Source organism: Pristiophorus japonicus, chromosome 5 (assembly GCF_044704955.1).
Source record: "Pristiophorus japonicus isolate sPriJap1 chromosome 5, sPriJap1.hap1, whole genome shotgun sequence".
In the NCBI taxonomy this organism is placed as follows: Eukaryota; Metazoa; Chordata; class Chondrichthyes; family Pristiophoridae; genus Pristiophorus; species Pristiophorus japonicus.
Genome location: NC_091981.1, coordinates 131416703 through 131437607, shown reverse-complemented (window position 1 = coordinate 131437607; position 20905 = coordinate 131416703). Strand labels below are relative to the sequence as shown.

Here is a 20905-nt window from a genome sequence, read left to right as displayed (position 1 = left end):
CAAATCATTTACTCACAGAAATTATAACCAAGACAAAATGCAATATGTGCCCTTTTTGTGGTTAGGAGATGATGATTATTCACTCAGCAGAACTGATTATTCTGCTCTATTTTACATCAGGTTATGTTCACAAGGCCATGTAGAATCCAACCAGCTATCCAATATTAGGCCTCTATAGCAGTACTCAACCATGGAGTGAAAACTTCAGTCCCAGGCAGGCACATTAGAATACTACAATTACTACTTGTTACTAATCTAAGCAAATTTGAGAACTTTTAAATAATACGAGCTGAATTTTCTCCACTATCCTACCTGAAATTGGACAGGATAATTTAAGGGTGTGCATTTTTATATATATTGCATTTTAATATGTTCTTCACTAGAGTGAATGCAGTTTTTGGCTTGTTTTTCTTCCATGCAGCCTAAGTGAACTTGAAGAATTTATAAAGATAACAGATAAGGGACTTAAAAAGAAGTTGAAAGAAGAAGACTATAATGGTCTTGTCAATATAATGGGACATCTAATGGCAGTGAGAGACAGACAGACCACCACTGATGAACTCTTTGGACTTTTAAAGGAGACAATTACTCTTCTTGAGAGTTATGGTCAAAGTATGCCAGACCATGTTTACATGCAGTTAGAGGTAAATTCCTATCTTTGTTCAGATGTATTTTCAGCAAAATTATTGAAGAAAATGTATGAGATTGTTTTCGCAAAAACTTGGAAGTTTACTACATAAAATGATTCCTTATTTTGGTGGCTTAATTTTAATGTTGGGCTGTTGAAGCGTCCACCTGAATTTGGCGGACACCTCATTAATATCTGCTAATCTGCTGGCCACAAGGAAAGACTGGGTTTATGCTGCCCTTGGCTACTTGCCCTACCCAGCCATGAGACACTGCTGCACACCACCTCCTCCGCCCCCCCCCCCACACTAACCCCAGTGAGTTTACCTGAGTCCTGATGGGCAACTTCTGGGACATCCGATCTTCACCTGCTGGTAGCTGGCCGACTGCTTCTTTACACCCATATTGGCGGCAGGATGCTAATGAGACCTGGCTGTTAAAATTGGCCCGGCCTCTCATGGAGAGTCCTGAACTTCAATTCCAGCGGCTCCATTTGGTCGACCCTTTGGTCTTCAGTTCCTGGAAGTAATTTTCAAATTCATCACCTGTGCAGTAGTCTGGCTGAGTGGATCACTTGCCAGTTGTATAAACCAACCGTTTTTGTTCCAGTGAAATCAATGGAATAAAGATCAGGCACAAACTATAAAAGGCAGGTGATCCTCTCTGCCAGAATACCGCCCAGGCGGTGAAGTTTAAAATTTCCCCCCCGTCCCCCCAAACCGCTGTGTGCGTTGCCACAGAAGATCAACTAGTTTTTATAATAAACTTCGGGGGCGAAATTATTCCTTCTTATAGCCCCGTTCACGCCTCCGGGGGGGGAGAGGCACAAGTGGGGCGGAGGAGACTTTTCGCCCGGGGAAGGGGGGCGCTATCATCTCCCAGGAAATTGCCCGGGAGTTTGTGGAGGCACTGCTATAGCAGTGCCGCGCCCCACGGTTAGTGCTCCGGGCCACCACGCAACTGCCGATGATGTCATCGCTGTGTGCGGCGACCCCTCACCGTCCCGCGCCGACCCCTTAATGCTCCGCAGGGGAAATTGCCCTGCCGGCCGTGAGCAGATGTCAATGCCAGCTTCGCAGGTCACAAAGCTGGCCGACATCCACTCTCGGGGCGCTCCTTAAAGGGGAGGGTGCCAGCACCCTGGGCCACTATCTCTTTTGCCAGCTGACTCTCGGGTCTGCTCTACGATGGTGGCCTTAGCGTGGTCCGGGCTGCCGAAGCCGTCTTGGTGCCATGCTGCAGGCCCGGTCCCACGCTGCCCTGGTGGCTTTGTGGAAGCCATCAGAGGCCTTGCAGAGTGTACTTGGGCCCTCCCTTTTAATTCAGCACCCCAGTAACCACCCCAAAGGAAGTGGAATGCTCGAGATTGCACTCCACTTCCTTTGAGAAGCGGTAAAGGCAATTCTGCGGCAGGAGCGGAACTTCTGCGCCAGATGGTTAATCCCCCCCCCCCAGTCGGAGCACTGGGCAATTTTGCCACCTCCAGTTTTCAAGATAAAGTTAAAGGAAATGTTGAAAATGTCTTTTAAGTAATAAATTGTTCAATGGTCAATAGGAATTACCAGAGAAGTGGAATAATACAAAGAAGATTGCTGTTTCTGTGAAGCATGAAGTTGCAGCCCTTCAGACTGCGGAGGTGTCACTCATCAGAAAAAAATGTGTGGCATTTGATGTAAGTGCTCCCTTTATTCTGCTAAAAACAATATAACCAAACTTGATTTGATTCACTTTATACTTGGAAAAATCTTACAAGTAATGACATTTGAAACACCCATCCAAGGCATTGTGTTTGTTTATTTTCTTTTAACAGACTAACCAAATAGAGTTCAGAGAAAAATTCCAATTGGAAGCACCTTTCAAATTCAATTCTGTGAATCCATATACATTGCTAGATAAGGTAGGAGCAAAGTCCTGAGAGTTTTGATGGAAACACAAAAAAGATTTGATATGGCAAGTCAAAATAGATATAATGCAGCATGTCAATGAAACAGACTGATGTGCTTGATATTACTGTATACTGTTTGAGATATGAAAACTATAACCATGTCAAGCATTGTGGTCTTTTGGGTATTAGGAAGCACACTTGCCTCTGAGTCAGAAGGTTGTGGGTTCAAGTCCCACTCCAGGGAGTTGAGCACATAAATCTAGGCTGACACGCCAGTGCAGTGCTGAGGGAGTGCTGCATTGTCGGAGGTGCCACCTTTCGGATGAGACGTTAAACTGAGGCCCCATCTGCGCTCTCAGGTGGACGTAAAAGATCCTATGGCACTATTCTGAAAAAGAGCAGAGGAGTTATCCCTGGTGTCCTGGCCAATATTTATCCCTCAATCAACAGAACAAAACATTATCTGGTCATTATCAAATTGCTGTTTGTGGGAGCTTGTTGTGCACAAATTGGCTGCTGCGTTTCCCACAGTGACTACACTCCAAAAGTACTTCATTGGCTGTAAAGCGCTTTGAGATGTCCAGTGGTCGTTAAAGGTGCTGTATAAATGCAAGTCTTTCTTTATTTTAAGTTCACTTACAAAATAGTTGTTGCTCAATATCTGTTTCAAAGTCAGTCCAGAATGAGAGACCATAATAAAATGGTTTGCTAGTCTTTTACTGGTTATTTCCTTCTCTGCAAATTACTGGCTTTATCTACCATCTTTCCCTGTGACAAAGTCTGTACCAGCATCACTCTCTGTCATCCACATTATAGGGACTAACATTGACATTTTTTTTAGATGAGAATAAGTGGCAAATGTTGAAAACTCATGGATATTTAAAAAGCAATGCATTTTACTTAAATTCAGCAGCTATAACCTAGAAATAACTATTTGCAATATTAATGTACGGAAGGTTAACATACTCACATACTCTTATTATAATAGGAAGCATAAACCTGTTGAAAATAAGCAGGTTGACTCTCGCACTAAAATAAGAGGAATGACGTACTGTATGTTAATATTGCTAATAGTTATTTTTAAGATGATATGTGTGTATACTTCATTCAATTTTCCAATTTCTTTTTTCCGTTCATGGGATGTGGGCATCGCTGGCAAGGCTATCCCTAGTTGCTCTTGAGAAAATGGTTGTGAGCCGCCTTCTTGAACCGCTCCAGTCTGTGTGGGTAAGGTACTCCCACAGTGTTGTTAGGGAGTAAGTTCCAGGATTTTGACCCAGCGACGATGAAGCAACGGCGATATATTTCCAAGTCAGGATGGTGTGTAACATGAGGGGAGTTTGGAGGTGGTGGTGTTCCCATGGGCCCGCTGCCCTTGTTCTCCTAGGCGGTAGCGGTCACGGGTTTGGGAGGTGCTGCCGAAGAAGCCTTGGCGAATTGCTACAGTGCATCTTGTAGAAGGTACACACTGCAGCCACGGTCATCATCATCATCATAGGCATTCCCTCAGCATCGAGGAGGACTTGCTTCCACTCTTAAAATGAGTTCTTAGGTGACTGAACAGTCCAATACAAGAACCACAGACTCTGTCACAGGTGGGGCAGCTATTTGTTGAAGGAAGGGGTGGTAGGGACTGGTTTGCCACATGCTCTTTCCGCTGCCTGCGCTTGTTTTCTGCATGCTCTCAGTGACGAGACTCGAGGTGCTCAGCGTCCTCCCGGATGCACTTCCTCCACTTAGGGCGGTCTTTGGCCAGGGACTCCCAGGTGTCAGTGGGGATGTTGCACTTTATCAAGGAGGCTTTGAGGGTGTCCTTGTAACATTTCCTCTGCCCACGTTTGGCTTGTTTGCAATGAAGGAGTTCAAAGTAAAGCGCTTGCTTTGGGAATCTTGTGTCAGGCATGCGAACAATGTGGCCTGCCCAGTGGAGCTGATCAAGTGTGGTCAGTGCTTCAATGCTGACCACACTTGGCCTGACCGAGAATGCAGATGTTGGTGCGTCTTCTTCCCAGGGGATTTGTAGGAACTTGCAGAGACATCGTTGGTGGTATCTCTTCAGCGACTTGCGGTATCTGCTGTACATGATCCATATCTCTGAGCCATACAGGAGGGCGGGTATTATTATAGCCCTGTAGACCATGAACTTGGTGGCAGTTTTGAGGGTCGGGTCTTCAAACACTCTTTTCCTCAGGCGGCCAAAGGCTGCACTGGCACACTGGAGGCAGTGTTGAATCTCGTCGTCAATGCCTGCTCTTGGGACCCTCCTATCAACGAGGTATGGGAAATGGTCCACATTGTCCAGGGCTGCGCCGTGGATCTTGATGACTGGGGGCCAGTGCTGTGCGACGGGGACTGGCTGGCTGGTGGAGGACCTTTGTCTTACGGATGTTTAGCGTAAGGCCCATGCTTTCGTACGCCTCAGTAAATACGTCAACAATGTCCTGGAGTTTAGCCTCTGTATGTGCGCAGACGCAGGCATCATCTGCATACTGTAGCTCAATGACGGACGAGTTGGGGTGGTCTTGGACCTGGCCTGGAGACAGCGATGGTTGAATAGGTTCCCACTGGTTCTTTAGTTTAGTTCCACTCCAGCGGGGAGCTTGTTGACTGTGAGGTGGAGCATGGCAGCAAGGAAGATTGAGAAGAGGGCTGGGGCGATGATGCAACCCTGTTTGACACCGGTCCGGATGTGGATTGTGTCTGTAATTGACCCGTTGGTAAGGATCACGGCCTGCATGTCGTCGTGGAACAGGCGGAGGATGGTGACAAACCTTTGGGGGCATCCAAAGCGGAGGAGGATGCTCCATAGACTCTTTGACGTTGTCAAAGGCCTTTGTAAGGTTGAAGAAGGCCAAGTATAAGGGGTTCCCTGCATTTTTCCTACAGCTGTCGCGCTGCAAAAATCATGTCCGTTGTGCCCTGTAGGGGACGAAATCTGCACTGCGACTCCGGGAGGAGCTCCTCAGCCACAGGGAGAAGACGGTTGAGGGGGACTCCAGCGACGACTTTTCCAGTGGCTGATAGCAGGGAGATTCCTCTGTAGTTGCCGCAGTCGGACTTGTCCCCTTTTTTAAAGATGGCCACGATCACTGCAGCCATGATGCACCGGTGTTGAAGGGAGTGAATGTTGAAGGTGGTGGATGGAGTGCCAATCAAGCAGGCTGCTTTGTCCTGGATGTGTTGAGCTGCTTGCGTGTTGTTTGAGTTGCACTCATCCAGGCAAGTGGAGAGTATTCCATCACATTCCTGATTTGTGCTTTGTAGATATTGGAAAGGCTTTTGGGGAGTCAGGAGGTGAGTCACTTGCTGCAGAATACCCAGCCTCTGACCTGCTCTTATAGCCACTGTATTTATGTGGCTGGTCCAGTTAAGTTTCTGGTCAATGGTGACCCCCATGATCATCATCATAGGCTGTTGCTCAAATCGAGGATGACTTGCTTCCACGTCAAAAAGTTCACAGGTGTTTCAATGAAGAACCTAAAATTCCAGGTCCGAACTAAATCTTGAAGGGTGGAAGATGTCTGTGCGTGGATTTTTTTTTTAATGTGTGGTGACCGTTGCACACTAGCCATCACACGGGCTTGACAGAGCTAGGTCTTGGTCCAGTAGCAAGGATTAACCAAGACGACTGGAGATCAGCTCTGCTGCACGAATCAAGTGCGCACACACATTGCAGTGTGGGCTGGTCCGTGCTGCCCCTGGGCCCTCATCTCTTGTGGGCCCTGAACTCACGGCTCTCCTGGGCCCCGATCACATCCCTCTACAATCTCTCGCTGCTCCTTTGCCCCGACCTCGCCGCTCCTGCTGTACCACACTCCAATCACCGACCTGGACCTTGATGATATCCCTTTTCACTGCCGTTGCTCTCCTGCTCCAGCACGTGGCGGCCTAGCCCAGCAGTCTGTGTGGCCTCCAGCCTGCGAGCACCATCGGAGCAGGCCGGGGAGTGGAAGGAGCAGCGTGGCGGCATACCACTCCAGGGAGCTGCATGTTCCTTTGTGCTAGGTATGACTCCAGCCAGTGGAGAGTTTTCCCCTTGATTCCCATTGACTTCAATTTTACTAGGGCTTCTTGATGCCACACCCAGTCAAATGCTGCCTTGATGTCAAGGGCAGTCACTCTCACCTCACCTCTGGAATTTATCTCTTCATGTTTGGACCAAGGCTGTAATGAGGTCTGGAGCCGAATAGTCCGAACAGAACCCAACTGAGCATCGGTGAGCAGGTTATTGATGAGTAAGTATCGCTTGATAGCACTGTCGACGACACCTTCCATCACTTTGCTGATGATTGAGAGTAGACTGATGAGGCGGTAAATGGCCGGACTGGATTTGTCCTGCTTTTCGTGGACAGGACATACCTGGGCAGTTTTCCACATTGTTGGACAGATGCCAGTGTTGTAACTGCTTGGCTAGAGGTGCAGCTAGTTCTGGAGCACAAATCTTCAGCACGACAGCCGAGACGTTGTCGGGGCCTGTAGCCTTTGCTGCATCCAATTAGCTCAGCTCTTTCTTGATATCACGTGGAGTGACTCAAATTGGTTGAAGACTGGCTTCTGTGATGGTGGTGACCTCAGGAGGAGCCAAGATGGACAATCCACTCGGCAGTTCTGGCTGAAGATTGTTGCGACTGCTTCAGCCCTGTTTTTTGCACTTGCGTGCTGGGCTCCGCCATCGTTGAGGATGGGAATGTTCATAGAGCCTCCTCCTCCTGTTAATTGTTTAATTGTCCACCACCATTCACGACTGGATGTGGCAGGACTGCAGAACTTTGATCTGATCTGTTGGTTGTGGAATCGCTTCGCTCAGTCAATAGCATGCTGTTTCTACTGTTTAGCATGTATGTGGCCCTGTGTTATAGCTTCACCAGCTTGGTACTTCATTTTTAGGTAGACCTGGTGCTGCTCCTGGCATGCTCTTCCGAACTCCTCATTGAACCAAAGTTGGTCCCCTGGCTTGATGATAATGGTAGAGTGAGGGACATGCCAGGCCAGGATGTTACAAATTGTGGTGGTATACAATTTTGCTACTGCTGATGGATGCCTAGTTTTGAGCTATCTATACCATTTAGCACGGTGGTAGTGCCACATAATACGATAGACGGTGTCCTTAGTGTGAAGATGGGTCTTCATCTCCACAAGGATTGTGCAGTGGTCACTGCCACCAAATGGACAGATGCATCTGCGACAGGTAGATTGGCGAGGACAAGATCAAGTCGGGTTTCCCCTTGTGTTGGTTCTCTCACCACCTGTCACAGGCTCAGTCTGGCAGCTATGTCATAAGAACATAACAAATATGAACAGGAGTAGGCCATTTGGCCCCTCGAGCCAGCTTTGCCATTCAATAAGATCATGACTAATCTGATCATGGACTCAGCTCCACTTCCCTGCATGCTCCCCATAACCCTTTACTCCCTATTGCTCAAAAATCTGTCTGCGTCTTAAATATATTTAATGGCCAAGCCTACACAACTCTCTGGGGCAGAGAATTCCATAGATTTACAACCCTCAGAGAAGAAATTTCTCCTCTTCTTAGTTTTAAATGGGCGGCCCCTTATTCTAAGACGATGTCCCCTACTTTTAGTTTCCCCTATGAGTGGAAATATCCTCTCTGCATCAACCTTGTTGAGCCCCCTCATTATCTTGTAAGTTTCAATAAGATCACACCTCATTCTTCTGAACTCCACTGTGTATAGGCCCAACCTACTCAACCGATCTTAATAAGTCAACCCCTTCATCTCCAGAATCAACCGAGTGAACCTTCTCCGAACAGCCTCCAATGCAAGTATATCCTTCCTTAAATACGGAGACCAAAACTGTACGCAGTGTTCCAGATTTGGCCTCACCAATACCCTGTACAGTTGCAGCAGGACTTCTCTGCTTTTATACTCTATATCCCCCTTGCAATGAAGGCCAACATTTCATTTGCCTTCCTGATTACTTGCTGTACCTGCAAACTAACCTTTTGTGTTTCATGAACAAGAACCCCCAGGTCCTTCTGTACTGGAACACTTTGCAATTTTTCTCCATTTAAATTATAATTTGCTTTTCTATTATTTCTGCCAAAGTGGATAACCTCACATTTCCCACATAATACTCCATCTGCCAAATGTTTGCCCACTCACTTAGCCTGTCTATATCCCTTTGCAGATTTTTTGTGTCCTCCTCACAATTTGCTTTCTCACCCATCTTTGTATCAGCAGCAAACTTGGCTACATTACACTCGGTCCCTTCATCCAAGTCATTAATACAGATTGTAAATAATTGAGGACCTAGCACCGATCCCTGCAGCACCCCATTAGTCACTTTGCCAACTGGAAAATGACCCATTTATCCAGACTCTCTGTTTTCTGTTAGTTAGCCAATCCTCAATCCATGCTAATATATTACCCCCAATCCTGTGAGCTTTTATCTTGTGCAGTAATCTGTTATGTGGCACCTTATTGAATGCCTTCTGGAAATCCAAATACACCACATCCACTGGTTCACCCTTATCCAACCTGCTCATTACCTCCTCAAAGAACTCCAGCAAATTTGTCAAACATGATTTCCCTTTCATAAAACCATGCTGACTCTGCTTGATTGAATCATGTCCTTCAGGACTTGGCCAGCTCGGTCAGTAGTGGTGCTACCGAGCCACTCTTGGAAATGGACATTGAAATCCCCCACCCAGAGTATGGTCTGTGCCCTTGCTACCCTCAGTGCTTCTTCCAAGTGGTGTTCAACATGGAGGAGTACTGATTCAACAGCTGAGTGAGGGCGGTAGGTGGTAATCAGCAGGTGCTCTCCTTGTCTATGTTTGACCTGATGCCACGAGACTTCATGGGATCTGGAGCCAATGTTGAGAACTCCCAAGGCCATTCCCTCCCAACTATATACCTCTATGTCGCCATTCCTGGTGGGTCTGTCCTGCTGGTAGGCAAGGCACTCCCAGGGATGATGATGGAGGGGTCTGGCACATTGACTGAAAGGTATGATTCTGTGAGTATGACTATGTCAGGCTCTTGCTTGACTAGTCGGTGGGACAGCTCTCCGAATTTTGCCACAAGTTCCCAGATGTTCGTGAGGAGGACTTTGCAGGGTTGACAGCGTTGGGTGTGCTTTTGTGGTGTCCGGTGCCTAGGTCGATGCCGGGTAGTCCATCCGGTTTTATCCTTCGTAGCAGTTTCATACAACTGAATGACTTGCTTCACCATTTGAGAGAGTCAACCACGTTGCTGTGGATCTGGAGCCACATGTTGGCCAGCCCAGGTAAGGATGGCAGATTTCTTTCCCTAAGGGACATTAGTACCTCACCTCTGGGCCTCCACCCATCATGATTCCTCTGTTGCTAATTACTTGCCACACTGTTCACTCACCTTTGCCATCAATGCCCATGTTTTCAGTAAACCTATCACCTCTTACCACTGCCGTTCCCACTGGTGCAGTTTCCATCTTTGCACCTTCAAGTCAGGGCCTCAACTTTCGAGCATACCTGTTGCACAACCAGTCTAGCCGTCCATTCCCAGATTTGGCTCAACCATTTCAACCATCCTCCCTCTCCTCCGACAAAGCCACTCATCATTACCAGACCATCCTGTAGAGTTAGGACAACCCAAGGTTCCTTTTCTCTATTATTAACTGTCTGCTCAAACTCTTTTCTCCCACCCTTCACCCTTGCCTCCAATACCAGTATGATGAGCTCAGAATTCTTTGGCTCTAAGATTGAGACATCCATGGAACTGCTCTTTCTTCCCTTCCACTCCTTCCAGAATCTCACCCACTCCTGATCCCCTATGATTCTGTAATTTTCCTCCCATGCCCCCTCTGAGCTCACCTCTTTCTTGAGATCCACCTCCCGCTGTCTTGATCCTTCTCCCACTCAATTCTTGACCACTCCACTTCCCTTCCTGTCACCCACGCTAGTTGAAACATAGAAACATAGAAAATAGGTGCAGGAGTAGGCCATTCGGCCCTTCGAGCCTGCACTGCCATTCAATAAGATCATGGCTGATCATTCCCTCAGTACCCCTTTCCTGCTTTCTCTCCATACCCCTTGATCCCCTTAGCCGTAAGGGCCATATCTAACTCCCTCTTGAATATATCCAATGAACTGGCATCAACAACTCTCTGCGGCAGGCAATTCCACAGGTTAACAACTCTCTTGAGCGAAGAAGTTTCTCCTCATCTCAGTCCTAAATGGCCTACCCCTTATCCTAAGACTGTGTCCCCTGGTTCTGGACTTCCCCAACATCGGGAAGATTCTTCCCGCATCTAACCTGTCCAGTCCTGTCAGAATCTTATACATTTCTATGAGATCCCCTCTCATTCTTCTAAACTCCAGTGAATAAAGGCCCAGTTGATCCAGTCTCTCCTCATATGACAGTCCAGCCATCCCTGGAATCAGTCTGGTGAACCTTCGCTGCACTCCCTCAATAGCACGAATGTCCTTCCTCAGATTAGGAGACCAAAAGTGAACACAATATTCCAGGTGAGGCCTCACTAAGGTCCTATACAACTGCAGTAAGACCTCCCTGCTCCTGTATTCAAATCCCATAGCTATGAAGGCCAACATACCATTTGCCTTCTTCACCATCTGCTGTACCTGCATGCCCACTTTCAATGACTGATGAACCATGACACCCAGGTCTCGTTGCACCTCCTCTTATCCTAATTTGCCGCCATTCAGATAATATTCTGTCGTCTTGTTTTTGCCCCCAAAGTGGATAACCTCACATTTATCCACATTATACTGCGTCTGCCATGTATTTGCCCACTCGCCTAACCTGCAGCCTCTTAGCGTCCTCCTCATAGCTCACACCGCCACCCAGTTTAGTGTCATCAGCAAACTTGGAGATATTACACTCAATTCCATCATCTAAATCATTACTATATATTGTAAAGAGCTGGGGTCCCAGCACTGAGCCCTGCGGCACCCCACTAGTCACTGCCTGCCATTATGAAAAGGACCCATTGATCCCGACTCTCTGCTTCCTATCTGCCAACCAGGTCTCTATCCACATCAGAACATTACCCCCAATACCACGTGCTTTGATTTTGCACACCAATCTCTTGTGTGGGACCTTGTCAAAAGCCTTTTGAAAGTCCAAATACACCACATCCACTGGTTCTCCCTTGTCCACTCTACTAGTTACATCCTCAAAAAATTCCAGAAGATTTGTCAAGTATGATTTCCCTTTCATAAATCCATGCTGACTTGGACCGATCCTATCACTGCTTTCTAAATGCGCTGCTATTTCATCCGCAATGATTGATTCCAACATTTTCCCCACTACTGATGTGAGGCTAACCGGTCTATAATTACCCGTTTTCTCTCTCCCTCCTTTCTTAAAAAGTGGTGTTACATTAGCAACCCTCCAGTCCATAGGAACTGATCCAGAGTCGATAGACTGCTGGAAAATTATCACCAATGCATCCACTATTTCTAGGGCCACTTCCTCAAGTACTCTTGTAGACTATCAGGCCCTGGGGATTTATCGGCCTTCAATCCCGTCAATTTCCCTAACACAATTTCCCGCCTAATAAGGATATCCTTCAGTTCCTCCTTGTCACTAGACCCTCGGTCCCCTCGTACATCCGGAAGATTATTTGTGTCTTCCTTTGTGAAGACAGAACCGAAGTACTTGTTCAATTGCTCTGCCATTTCTTTGTTCCCCATTATAAATTCACCCGAATCCGACTGCAAGGGACCTACGTTTGTCTTCACTAATCTTTTTCTCTTCACATATCTATAGAAGCTTTTGCAGTCAGTTTTTACGTTTCCGGCAAGCTTCCTCTCATACTCTATTTTCCCCTTATTATTTAAACCCTTTGTCCGCCTCTGCTGAATTCTAAATTTCTCCCAGTCCTCCGGTTTGCTGCTTTTTCTGGCTAATTTGTATTCCTCTTCCTTGGATTTAACACTATCCTTAATTTCCCTTGTTAGCCACATTTGAGCCACCTTCCCCGTTTTATTTTTACTCCAGTCAAGGATGTACAATTGTTGAAGTTCATCCATATGATCTTTAAAGGATTGCCATTGCCTATTCACCGTCAACCCTTTAAGTATCATTTGCCAGTCTAATCTAGCCAATTTGCGCCTCATACTGTCAAAGTTACCCTTCCTTAAGTTCAGAACCCTAGTTTCTGAATTAACTTTGTCACTCTCCATCTTAATAAAGAATTCTACCATATTATGGTCACTCTTCCCCAAGGGGCCTCGCACAACAAGATTGCTAATTAGCTCCTTCTCATTACACATCACCCAGTCTAGGATGGCCAGCTCTCTGGTTGTTTCCTCGACATATTGGTCTAGAAAACCATCCGTAATACACTCCAGGAAATCCTCCTCCACCGCATTGCTACCAGTTAGGTTAGCCAATCAATATGTAGATTAAAGTCGCCCATGATTACTGCTGTACCTTCATTGCACACATCCCTTATTTCTTGTTTGATGCTGTCCCCAACCTCACTACTACTATTCGGTGGCCTGTACACAACTCCCACTAGTGTTTTCTTCCCTTTGGTATTCTGTAGCTCCACCCATACCGATTCCACATCATCCAAGCTAATGTACTTCCTTACAATTGCATTAATTTCCTCTTTAACCTCTGACATTGTTAATGGCTTCCTTTAATCAGGTATGGCCTCTCCCTCTTTCAAAACCATCAGCATCACCCATGACCCTTCTGCTTTCTCCACTTATCACACTATTCCAAACCACACTTTCTTGTATAAGACCCTGAAATGCATCATTACTTTCCAGCTCCATGCTTATCGTTTTCAAAACTCCCTAGTTGTGCAATACAGTTTCCACCCTTCTCACAGCACTGAACGAGCTTTGTCCAAAGTCCCACATTACATCCTTTGTTGACTGTGTCCATGGTGTGTTATTTCTCCTTCTCCACCTCTGTGCAGTGTTTTAGATGAATAACGATGCCATTCTCCACCATTGTCTTTATGCCATTGTTCAGCTCTATGGGACTGTCCTTGCCTGATTCTACTCCTACCTATACAAACACAGCCAACAGAACTCCAGTTTCCCTTCTGTCACCGTTGGAGTCTCAGAGGTATGGTAGTGTAGTGGCATGGCACTGGATTAGCATCTCCGAGGTCGTGAGTCCAAATACCACCAAAGCATGTTCTGAAATTGGATTAAGTAAATCTGGTATGCTGGCAACAGAAAAATTGACCATGAAAGCTACCAGATTGTTGTAAAAACCTAACTGGTTTACTCATGTCCCTCAGGCAAGGGAACCTGCCACTCATACTGTCCTGTCCTATATTATATGGTTGACTTTTAATGTTCTCTGAAGTGGCACAACAAGCCACTCAGTTATGAACAGGTATAGATAGGGTCATGTATGTGCTTGATACCCAATCTCTACTTCACTATTACTTCTCTTAACTCCATGACTTCTTCACACTGACATAACATCTGGTGAAAATCAAATTGTGGCTAGCTAACAATGTATGAATGGCAAAATCAACAAAGATTTGAAAACTTGCTTTAAAGATTTGCTCATCAGTTTGCCAGTGTTGTGAACAGTGAAAACTGATTAACTAACAAAAGGTATGAGATTGATTTTCTGATATCTAGTCATTTGAGAGGCATTGATATCAAAATGGCAAATATACCAAAAGTCTGAGAGGGAGAAGCACTGTAGAATGCAACAATCTGGACAAGAGGCAGTGTACAAAGAAGTATAATCATTTTGTGCATTAAATAGCTTTATAATACATAATTTTTCTTCCCTCGGAAGAGTAGCCTTTGTGCTTCACTCTCTACCTTTCACTTTTAAAGATTCCACCTTGGCATATGGAGACCCATTGCTGTATCAGTGGAAATGGGAAGACCAGCTTCCTGTAATCCAACAGCAGATTCATAGACCTACATACTTGTGGTTCTTTAATGCTGTAGGCTTCTTTGGTGTGGAATTATTTATACCATGGAGCAACTGGCAGAGGTAAACATCTCCTGTCAGATTAAATATTATAATATTAAAGTGCCTGACACGTGAATTTGCTTCATTCCATTGTGTCTATCTAGCTAATTGTAAATAAAGGGACAACAAAAGCATTTTAGTTTTCTTTGACATGAATTTGACTGACGTGCATCTCTACTTTATAAGTAATGTTAACAATTATCATTTTCACCAGTAGGTTGTAGTAATTATTTTAAAAAGTCAATACATGCCTCTAGCTCAAAGGGTTAATTCCGTAATTCCTGTTGGAAAATTGGGCTTAATTACACCTCAGGCTATGTCATAACATTGTCACTGCAATAGAAGTAGAAATGCAGGATATCTGCAGGAGACTCCAGGTCAATGCTATTGTAGCTTTTTTCTAGTGTAACCAATAACCCTTGTGCATCCGAGTGCTGAGTGAGTATTCACAATCTGTCATGGCAAGTGAAAGAACATCCTAACCTGTTTATTAGGATGTTCTAAGTGCAGCCAGAGCCAAGTCCATGGCACCACAGGTGGCTCAGCTGTACAGGGAGGGAGGAAAAAGAATGGAAGAGCTATAGTAATAGGGGATTCACTAGTCAGGGGAGCAGACAGGCGTTTCTGTGGCCGCAGACGTGACTCCAGGATGGTATGTTGCCTCCCTGGTGCCGGGATCAAGGATGTCACTGAGCAGCTGCAGCGTATTCTGGTGAGAGAGGGTGAACAGCCAGAGGTCGTGGTCCATATCGGAACCAATGACATAGGTAGGAAGAGGGATGAGATCCTGCAGGCAGAGTTTAGTGAGCTAGGAGAAAGATTAAAAAGCAGGACCTCAAAGGTAGTAATCTCCAGATTACTCCCAGTGCCATGAGCTCATGATTACAGAACTAGGAGGCTAGAGCAGGTGAATACATGGCTGGAGAGATGGTGCAGGCGGGAGGGCTTTAGTTTCCTGAGGCATTGGGACTGCTTCTGGGGGAGGTGGGACCTGTACAAGCCGGACGGGTTGCACTTCAACAGAACCGGGACCAATACACTCACGGGGTGGGGGGGTTGCTAGTACTATTGGGGAGAGTTTAAACTAGCTTGGCAGGGGGATGGGAATCTGAAAATATATTCAGTCGGGAGGGGAGTAAAGCTGGAATTAGAAAGCAAAAATAAAGAAAGTGAGTTTGAAGGAGAGAGGAAACAAGGAGGAAAAAGGGTAAAAAAACAAACTTAAAGACACTTTGTTTGAATGTATGTAGCATTTGTAATAAAATAGATGAGTTGACTGTACAAATTGAGACAAATGAGTATGATCTGATAGCCATTACAGAGACGTGGTTGCAAGGTGACCAGGCCTGGGAATTAAGGGCCCAAGTTTCCACATGATTTGCGCCTGATTTTTAGGAGCAACTGGTGGAGAACGGACTATCTTAGAAATCGCAATTCTCCACATTTTTTTTTCTGCAGTTCTAGTCAGGTAGAACAGTTCTACTTTGGAACAGAATTTTTTCTTCAAAAGGGGGCGTGTCCGGCCACTGACGCCTGATTTGAAAGTTTCCACAGTGAAAACGTACTCCAAACTAAAGTAAAATGGAGCAAGTGAAGATTTTTGTAGAACTGAAAAAATCAGGTGCAGGTTACAAATTAGGCGTCCAGAACGAGGTGGGGGGGGAAGGGAAGTCATTAAATTCTATAATAAATCCTTTTTTATACTTATACAAATATTATACAAATAAATCCAACCTGAATAAACATTTATAAGCAAAGAAAAGATTAAATAAACCATCTTCCTACCTGTGTGAAAGTGCTTCAGGCAGGCCTTTCGGGACCGAAGGCTGAATGGGCCGGCCCGAGAAGGCCCGTCCCCAGCACCAGATTTACAGGTAGGGTTGGGTCGGGTCGGGTCGGTTCGGGAGGGAGGGAGGGAGAGAGAGGGGGAGGGAGAGGGGGGGGAGGGGGGGAGGAGAGGGGGGGGGAGAGAGAGAGAGAGAGAGAGGGAGGGAGGGAGGGAGAGAGGCGGGGAGAGAGAGAGAGGGAGAGAGAGAGGGGGGGAGGGAGGGAGGGAGAGAGAGAGGGGGGAGGGTGGGAGAGAGAGAGGGAGGGGGGGAGGGATAGAGAGAGAGAGAGCGAGAGAGAGGGGGGGAGGGGGGGAGGTCAGGTCGGATCCAGTCCGGGAGAGAGAGAGAGGGAGGGGGGGGAGGTCAGGTCGGATCCAGTCCGGGAGCGGGAGTCGGGTCGGGTCCAGTGGGGGGGGGGGGTCGGGTCGGGGGTCGGGTCGGGGGTCGGGTCGGGGGGGCGGGTCTGGTCCGGAGGCAGGGAGGGGCGGGGAGCGGGTGTTGGGTCTGGTCTGGTCCGGAGGCGGGGGGGGACGGGGAGCGGGTGTCGGGTCTGGTCCGGAGGCAGGGGGGGCGGGGAGCGAGTGTCGGGTCGGGTCTGGTCGGGGGGGGGGGGGGGGGAGCAGGAGCTGGCCGTGGGAGGAGCCTTATTCACGCAGCCCCAGTGAGGCCATTGGGCCAGGGCTAGGGGCTGCGTGCTTCGGGCCCCTCCCACACAGTTCGGTGCCTGGAGCTACTGCACTTGCGTGCCGACTGTAGCGCGCATGTGCAGAGGTCCCGGCACTGTTTTCAGCGCAGGGACCTGGCTCCGCCCCCCCACAGCTCGTGCTGGCTGCTCCGAGGGCCAGAGGACCTGCAAGTAGGTGGAGAATACCGAGGATTTTTTTAGGCGCTCTTTGTGACGCGAAAAACGGGCGTCCAGGTCGGGACTGCACCGTTCTAGGCACGTGTGGAAACTTGGGGCCCTATATATCCAGGGGTATTTGACAATCCGGAAGAACAGACAGAAAAGAAAAGGAGGTGGAGTAGCTCTATTGATAAAGGATGGAATCACTGCAATAGTGAGAAACGATATTGGCTCAAATGATAAGGATGATGAAACAGTTTGGGTGGATATAAGGAATAATAAGGGGAAAAAGTCACTGGTGGGCGTAGTTTATAGCCCCCCTAACAGTAGCAACTCTGTTGGTCGGAGCATAAACTAGGAAATAGTGGAGCTTGTAAAAAGGGAACAGCAATAAACATGGGTGATTTTAACCTCCATATTGATTGGACAAATCAAATTGGTCAGGGTAGCCTTGAGGGAGGAGTTCATAGAATGCATAAGGGACAGGTTCCTTGAGCATTATGTAACGGAACCAACCAGGGGGCAGGCTATCTTAGGTCTGGTCCTGTGGAATGAGACAGGATTAATAACCAATCTCCTAGTAAAGGATCCCCTTGGAATGAGTGATCTTAGCATGATTGAATTTCAAATTTAGATGGAGGGTGAGAAAGTTGGATCTAAACCAGCGTACTAAGCTTAAATAAAGGAGACTATGAAGGTATGAGGGCAGAGTTGGCTAAAGTGGACGAGGTAAATAGATTAAAGTGTAGGATGGTTGATGAACAGTGGTGTATATTTAAGGAGACATTTCACAACTCTCGAGAAAAATATATTCCAGTGAGGAGGAAAGGGTGTAAGAGAAAAGAGAGCCATCTGTGGCTAACTAAAGAAATAAAGGATGGTATCCAATTAAAAACAAGGGCATACAAAGTGGCCAAAACTAGTGGGAGGACAGAAGATTGGGAAGCTTTTAAAAGCCAGCAAAGAATGACTAAAAAAATGATTATGAAAGGGAAGATAGACTATGAAAGTAAACTAGCACAAAATATAAATGCAGATAGCAAGAGTTTCTATAGGTATATAAAAAGGAAAAGAGTGGCTAAAGTAAATGTTGATCCCTTAGAGGACAAGACCAGGGAATTAGTAATGGGGAACATGGAGATGACAGAAACTCTGAACAAGTATTTTATATCAGTCTTTATGGTCGAGGACACTAACAATATTCCAACAATGGATAGTCAAGGGGCTATAGCGGGGGAGGAATTTTAACACAATCACAATCACTAAGGAAGTGTGGTACTCAGTAAGATAATAGGACTCAAGGCAGATAAATCCCCTGGACCTGATGGCTTGCATCCTAGGGTCTTAAGAGAAGTAGCGGTAGGCTTTGTGGATGCATTGGTTGTAATTTACCAAAATTCCCTGGATTTTGAGAAGGTCCCAGCAGATTGGAAAACTGCATATGTAACGCCCCTATTTAAAAAAGGAGGCAGACAAAAAGCAGGAAACTATAGACCAGTTAGCCTAACATCTGTGGTTGGGAAAATGTTGGAGTCCATTCTTAAAGAAGCGGTAGCAGGACATTTGGAAAAGTAAAATTCGGTCAGGCAGAGTCAGCATGGATTTATGAAGGGTAAGTCATGTTTGACAAATTTGCTGGAATTCTTTGAGGATGTAACGAACAGGGTGGATAAAGGGGAACCAGTAGATGTGATTATTTGGACTTCCAGAAGGCATTTGATAAGGTGCCACATAAAAGGTTACTGCACAAGATAAAAGTTCACGGGGTTGGGGGTAATATATTAGCATGGATAGAGGATTGGCTAGCTAACATTGAAGAGAGAATCGGGATAAATGGTTCATTCTCTGGTTGGCAGCCAGTAACTAGTGGGGTGCCGCAGGGATCAGAGCTGGGACCCCAACTATTTACAATCTATAGTAACGACTTGGAAGAAGGGACTGAGTGTAACGTAGCCAAGTTTGCTGACGATACAAAGATGGGAGGAAAAGCAATGTGTGAGGAAGTCACAAAAAATCTGCAAAGGACATAGGCTAAGTGAGTGGGCAAAAATTTGGCACATGGAGTATAATGTTGGAAAGTGTGAGGTCATGCACTTTGGCAGAAAAAATCAAAGAGCAAGTTATTATTTAAATGGAGAAAGATTGCAAAGTGCTGCAGTACAGTGGGACCTGGGGGTACTTGTGCATGAAACACAAAAGGATAGTATGCAGGTACAGCAAGTGGTCAGGAAGGTCAATGGAATCTTGGCCTTTATTGCAAAGGGAATGGAGTATAAAAGCAGGGAAGTCTTGCTATAGCTATACAGGGTATTGTTGAGGCCACACCTGGAATACTGCGTGCAGATTTGGTTTCCATATTTATGAAAGGATATACTTGCTTTGGAGGCAGTTCAGAGAAGGTTCACAAGGTTGATTCCGGAGATGAGGGGGTTGACTTTTGAGGAAAGGTTGAGTAGGTTGGGCCTCTACTCATTGGAATTCAGAAGAATGAGAGATGATCTTATCGAAACGTATAAGATTATGAGGGAGCTTGGCAAGATGGATGCAGAGAGGATGGGGGAGACTAGAACTAGAGGGCGTGATCTTAGAATAAGGGACCGCCCATTTAAAACTGAGATGAGGAGAAATTTCTTATCTGAGGGTTGTAAATCTGTGGAATTCGCTGCCTCAGAGAGCTGTGGAAGCTGGGACATTGAATAAATTTAAGCCAGAAATAGACAGTTTCTTAAACGATAAGGGGTTATGGGGAGCGGGTAGGGAAGTGGACCTAAGTCCATGATCAGATCAGCCATGATCTTAGTGAATGGCGGAGCAGGCTCGAAGGGCCATATGGCCTACTTCTGCTCCTATTTCTTATGTTCTTATGTAATAAACTGAACTCTTTCCAATTCTGCCATTCAGGCTAACCAGGAGCTCAGCGCCCTGGAGGAAGTGACAATACAAATGCGAGAATCAGCCAACCTGTTTGAGGTGACAGTTCCAGAGTATAAGCAGTTAAAGCAGTGTCGTCGAGACATCGTTCTACTCAAGCAACTCTGGGATATTATTGTATATGTGAAGGTAAGGAGCATCCATTTATCATAAAAAGCATATATTACTCATTATTTTTCTTGTAAAGTTCCCATGCGCCACTACTTTCTGTTGGTATTCTTTTTTCTTCATCCTGAAAAAGTGACACTGTTCAAGATAATGACTGCTCCAGGAGGGTCATAATTAACGTTACCCTCAGATCATACAATGGGGGGTGCATTTTACTAAGGGCAAGACTGGCATGGCTGTTTTTTCCTGTGCCCTGAGAGGAAATAGCATACTATCACGTGATACCTTATTTAACAGTCAAAGTGAGAACTAGTGAATCACACTCCATAAGGGCAAGAAAACTCCAACTACAGGGAAAACTGGAGTTGCACTCACAGCCTCCAATTCGAGCCAAAGCGGCTGAAATTGCCCCTCCCGATAAGGCCTCTGGCCGCCTGAAAGCAGTGGCCATGGGGCGGCGCGGAATGGCCGCCGACTTGTGGCAGACTGGCCGACGTTCGCAGAATTACTCTCAGGGCTTTTTGCTGCGGTATGAAGATCCGCACCGCTCTCCCACTTCCGCCCCACTCCTGCAGATGCATCCTTAACTACGTCATCAGAGTGTGCACCACAGCGGCTCCACCCCGGAAAGAAAATTCAGGTCAAAAATCTTCCAGCCGCTTGTCGGTGCCCCCGACAGTTTTTTGGGTCGGTACACAGTGCCGGCTCAAGACTACCAGTGGACTTTAAAGGCTTGTTGCGTGTATCTCCATTTTTTTGG

General features: G+C 46.4%; 1 protein-coding gene across 1 annotated transcript in view; it reads left to right on the top strand.

Annotated features, from left to right (window-relative positions):
* The window catches only part of LOC139264459 (dynein axonemal heavy chain 11-like), a 679414-nt gene that overhangs the window by 172438 nt on the left and 486071 nt on the right, over positions 1-20905 (top strand). Inside the window, exons 18-21 of the mRNA XM_070880970.1 lie at positions 422-644; positions 2183-2299; positions 2438-2524; positions 20008-20166. Of these exons, the coding sequence (XP_070737071.1) occupies positions 422-644; positions 2183-2299; positions 2438-2524; positions 20008-20166 (586 nt within the window). The remainder of the gene's footprint in view (positions 1-421; positions 645-2182; positions 2300-2437; positions 2525-20007; positions 20167-20905) is intronic.